The sequence below is a fragment of the Aptenodytes forsteri genome, unplaced genomic scaffold (genome assembly GCF_000699145.1).
Source record: "Aptenodytes forsteri isolate BGI_AS27 unplaced genomic scaffold, ASM69914v1 Scaffold119, whole genome shotgun sequence".
Classification (NCBI taxonomy): Eukaryota; Metazoa; Chordata; class Aves; order Sphenisciformes; family Spheniscidae; genus Aptenodytes; species Aptenodytes forsteri.
Genome location: NW_008796165.1, coordinates 5,847,156 through 5,848,187, shown reverse-complemented (window position 1 = coordinate 5,848,187; position 1,032 = coordinate 5,847,156). Strand labels below are relative to the sequence as shown.

The 1,032-nt window shown below is 67.3% G+C and overlaps 1 protein-coding gene across 1 annotated transcript; it reads right to left on the bottom strand.

Moving 5' to 3' along the window:
* On the bottom strand, nucleotides 1-1,023 carry FOXE3 (forkhead box E3; the record flags this gene model as incomplete). Its single annotated transcript, XM_019474138.1, has 2 exons — nucleotides 1-848; nucleotides 924-1,023. Coding segments are annotated over 2 exons (948 nt in total), but the record flags the coding sequence as incomplete, so codon positions are not given.
* Between the last annotated feature and the right edge of the window lie 9 nt (nucleotides 1,024-1,032).

Sequence of the window (1,032 nt, the reverse complement as noted above, 5' to 3'; positions counted from 1 at the left end):
TCACATGTACCGCTCCAGGCCGGCAGGAAAATTGGGCTGCCTCATGTAGGCGTTGCTGGAGCCGAACTGGCCGAGGGGCGACGCGGAGAGCCCCAGGAGCTGCTCGCCATGCTCTGCGCAGGCAGGAGGCCGCATGGCTGGCAGGGCCAGTCTGTTGGGAGCCCCATAGAGCTGTGGGCTGCCAGGCGAGTAGCTGCCCTGAGCCACGGGCAGCTGGGGGGGCGAGGCGGCATAGGGGTAAGCCAGGGTGTTGGGGCCAGCCCGGCCCAACAAGCCGGGGCTGACGGGCTGCACTTGGAAGCAGGGGGGCTCGGAGCTGCCGGCAGAGCAGGCGGGAGCCAGCTCGGCTCCGGGCAAGCCCAGCGATGGGTGGCCCAGCTCGGCGGGTGGCGAGGGCTGCAGGGCCTGCTGCCCACTGATGAGGCTGTCGATGCTGAACATCCTGGGATGCTGTGCCGGCGGTGCTGTCCCAGCTGCATAGGGGTGGAAGACGGTGCCGGAGAGCTGGGGGCCGTAGCTGGGCGAGCAGAGGGTGTTGGGGTAGGGTGCTGTTGGTGCCGCGGGGCGGCCGGCGGGCGGGGGCGTGAAGGCGCTGGAGTTTTGCATGTAGCCGGGGTAGGTGGTGATGTCGGTGCGCTTGAAGCGCTTCCTCCGGCGCAGGAAGCTCCCGTTGTCGAACATGTCGGCGGACTCGGGGTCCAGCGTCCAGTAGTTGCCCTTGCCCGGGTTGCCGGGCTCCCGGGGGATCTTGACGAAGCAGTCGTTGAGGGTGAGGTTATGGCGGATGCTGTTCTGCCACTTCTTGGGGTTCTCCCGGTAGAAGGGGAAACGCTCGGTGATGAACGAGAGGTTGTGGCGGATGCTGTTCTGCCAGGCGGGGAACTTCTCCCGGTAGTAGGGGAAGCGCCCGCTGATGAACTCGCAGATCTCGCTCAGCGTCAGCCGCTTCTTGGGGCTCTGCAGGATGGCCATGGTGATGAGGGCGATGTAGGAGTAGGGCGGCTTCACCAGCGGGTTCTTCCCCCCCGCGCC